The 3,593-nt window shown below is 56.7% G+C and overlaps 1 protein-coding gene across 1 annotated transcript in view; it reads left to right on the forward strand.

The window, feature by feature from the left end:
- The first annotated feature begins 502 nt into the window (after nt 1–502).
- Nucleotides 503–3,593, forward strand: part of LOC133356412 (semaphorin-3E-like) — a 49,200-nt gene continuing 46,109 nt past the window's right edge. The window contains exons 1-2 of the mRNA XM_061573925.1: nt 503–643; nt 2,937–3,229. Of these exons, the coding sequence (XP_061429909.1) occupies nt 3,007–3,229 (223 nt within the window). The 5' untranslated portion in view covers nt 503–643; nt 2,937–3,006. The remainder of the gene's footprint in view (nt 644–2,936; nt 3,230–3,593) is intronic.

The following is a 3,593-nucleotide window of genomic DNA, read 5'->3' on the forward strand; positions in this document are numbered from 1 at the left end:
CTCCCTCCCCCTCTCCTCCCCCCTCCCTCCTCCCCCCTCCCTCCTTCTCCTCCCCCCTCCCTCCTCCTCCCCCCTCCCTCCTCCCTCTTCCTCCCCCCTCCCCTCTCCCTCCCTCCTCCCCCCTCCCCCCCTCCCTCCCTCCTCCCCCCCTCCGCCCTCCCCCCTCTGCCTCCCCCCTCCCTCCCCCCTCATCCCCCCTCCCTCCCCCCTCCCTCCCCCTTCCCTCCTCCCCCCTCCCTCCCCCCTCCCTCCTCCCCCCTCCCTCCCCCCTCCCTCCTCCTCCCCCCTCCCTCCTCCTCCCCCCTCCCTCCTCCTCCCTCCTCCCTCCATTCTCCGTCTCCATCCTCCCTCAATCCTCCTCCCTCCCTCCTGCATCCCTCCTCCCTCCCTTCATCTCCCTCCCCCCATCCCCCATGCCCCTCAACCCTCAATTATCCTCCGCCCAGCCTCCTCCTCCTCTCCCCTGCTCCTCCCCCACCCCTCCCTCACCGCACGCCACCTCCCTCCCTCCCTCACTCCTCCACCTCCCTCCATCCTTCTGTCTGCATGGCACGGGGAGTTCATAAAGTCTACCCGGCCCGGGACGGGGGAGTCGCAGAGCCGGTGGGAGCCGGGCGAGATAGAGAGAGAGGAGAGACACGGGGTGAGTGAGATCGCAGGGCGCGTGGGGGAGAGACGGAACCCTTCACGAATGTCGTGCGAGCCAGACGGACGTTTATATCCATGCGGGCGTGAGAGAGGGGCGGTGGGAGAGTCTGGCGAGACGCGTGAGAGTCGGAGTGAGACACAGAGAGAGGGAGAGAGTTGTGTGGGAGAAGGTGTGTAAGAGAGAGAGAGATCGTGACTGAGAAGTGTTCGCGAGACGCGCGCGTGATTGTGCGCGCTCACCACTCCTCTTTACATCACTAAAACACTCCTCCTAGCGCCAACACTCACTCGCACTCGTGAACACCCTACCAACACACACTAACAGAAAGACAAAGATCCCCACGTATAGCCTTTAACAGACTGTTGGGGCAAGTGCCGCTGCTCGCTAGCACCTATGACAGACACGAATACACACACACTCACGGACACACACACATCGATGCAGACACACACGAACACACAGATACGCACAGAGGCAGAGTGACACACACAGAGGCAGAGAGACACACTCTCACAGACACACACATAGATGCAGACACACTCGCAGACACACACATAGATGCAGACACACACATACAGACAGATACACACACGCACACATACACACAGAGGCAGAGTGACGCACACGAACTTACGAACACACAGATACACACACTGATACACACACATAGACACATACAGGCAGTGACATAGAGGCAGAGTGACGCACACGCACTTACGAACACATATAAACACACACACTGAGACACACACATAGACACACACAGAGGCAGTGACACACAGAGGGAGAGTGACGCACACGCACTTACGAACACATATACACACACACAATGAGACACACACTGAGACACACACATAGACACACACAGAGGCAGTGACACACAGAGGCAGAGAGACACACTCAGTCACGAACACACACATAGACACACAAAGACACACATATACAAAGACAAAGACCCCCCTGTAGCCTTAACCGACTGTTGGGGCAAGTGGTGTCAGCACCTGTGAAAGCCGGCACGGCACACGAGGGGGTGGGTGGCCAACACCACGTCCGGCCGCCTTTGTCTCCCCAGTGGCAATGTTTTTAAACGTAGCAATTGGTACTCAATTGAAGCTGAGTGGACCTAGGGGAGGCGCAGGACCGGTTCAGATAATCGTCACCGGTGTTGGTCATGAGCGGGAATCTAACCCGGGTACATACACACACAGAGACACCCACAGAGAGACACACACAGAGACACACAGACACACACAGACATACACACACAGAGACACACACACAGAGAGACACACACAGAGACACACACACAGACACACACAGACACACACAGACATACACACACAGAGACACACACAGACACACACACACAGACACACACAGAGACACACACAGACACACACAGACACACACACAAAGACACACACAGAGACACACACACAAAGACACACACAAAGACACACAGACACATCGGAGGCGGCCAGGCGTTGCATCACACCAGCGTGTGTCTGCGTGTGTGTGTGCCTGTGTGTGTCTCTGTGTGTGTCTGTGTGTGTCTGTGCGTGTCTTTGCGTGTCTTTGCGTGTGTTTGTGTGTGTCTTTGTGTGTGTCTGTGTGTGTCTGTGCGTGTCTCTGTGTGTATGTGTCTGTGTTTGTCTGTGCGTGTGCCTGTGTGTGTCTGTGCGTGTCTTTGCGTGTGTCTGTGTGTCTGTGCGTGTGTCTGTATGTGTCTGTGCGTGTGTGTGTCTGTATGTGTCTGTGTGTGTGTCTGTGCGTGTCTCTGTGCGTATCTGTGCGTGTCTCTGTGTGTGTCTCTGTGTCTGTGTGTCGGTGTGTCTGTGTGTGTGTGTGTCTGTGCGTGTCTGTGTGTGTCTGCGTGTGTGTCGTTCGTACCAACACCGGTGGCGATTATCTGAACCGGTCCTGGGCCTCCCCTAGGTAAACTGAGTACCTGGTGCGGTGTGTAAACATCGTCACTGGGGAGACAAAGGCGGTCGGGCGTGGTGCTGGCCTCCCACTCCCTCGTGTACCGATCCGGCCTTCATAGGTGCTACTCGCTAATAGCACTTGCCCCAACAGTCTGTTAAGGCTACACGGGGGATCTTTGTCTTTGTCTCTGTGTGTGTGTCTGTGTGTCTGTGTGTGTGTGTGTCTGTGCGTGTGTCTGTGTGTGTCTGTGCGTGTGTCTGTCTTTGTCTCTGTGTGTGTGTCTGTGCATGTGTCTGTGCGTGTGTGTCTGTGAGCTCACGAATTGATTCCTGTGGTTTTTTGTTCGTTTTGATCTCTGAAGAGACCAGGGGGCGCGTGATGACCGACTGAAGAAGAGGTGCCGTGACGTGGTGGACGAGCCCGGCACGATCATGCCGCGCGATGGGATGAAGACGGTGACGAGGATGACGACGAGGACGAGGATGGAGACGACGCGACTCAGCCCCGCTCCCCGCTTGCGTCTCGCCCAGCTCCTCCCGCCGCTCCTCCTCCTCCTCTCCCTCGTCCGCCTTTGTCTCTCCCTGGTGGCCACCGCGGGAGGAGCCGATGGGGGCGCGGAGTCGGCACTACCGAGGGTGCGGATGTCTTACAAGGGTGAGGGGTCACGCGGTGATGGTGGTGATGGTGTATAGTGATGTGTCTTGGTGTATAGTGATAGTCCACACAGAGTGATGTGTGGTGATGGTGAACGCTGTGGTGAAGGTGATGATGATGGTGATGATGTTGTATAGTGATGTGTGGTGATGGTGTACACTGTAATGATGGTGATGATGGTGGTGGTGATGTTGGAGAGTGATGTATGGTGGTGATGCACACAGTGTGATGATGGTGATGATGATGGTGAGGAAGTAACGGTAGTGCAGTAGTTGGCACTGCACTGAGTCTACGAACCAGCCCTGGGCCTCCCCTAGATCGACTCAGCCTTAAATGGCTACCGGGTGCATTGTGTAGCAAACGT

The sequence above is a fragment of the Lethenteron reissneri genome, chromosome 54, assembly GCF_015708825.2.
Source record: "Lethenteron reissneri isolate LAM-NWPU_2019-01 chromosome 54, ASM1570882v1, whole genome shotgun sequence".
NCBI lineage: Eukaryota > Metazoa > Chordata > Hyperoartia > Petromyzontiformes > Petromyzontidae > Lethenteron > Lethenteron reissneri.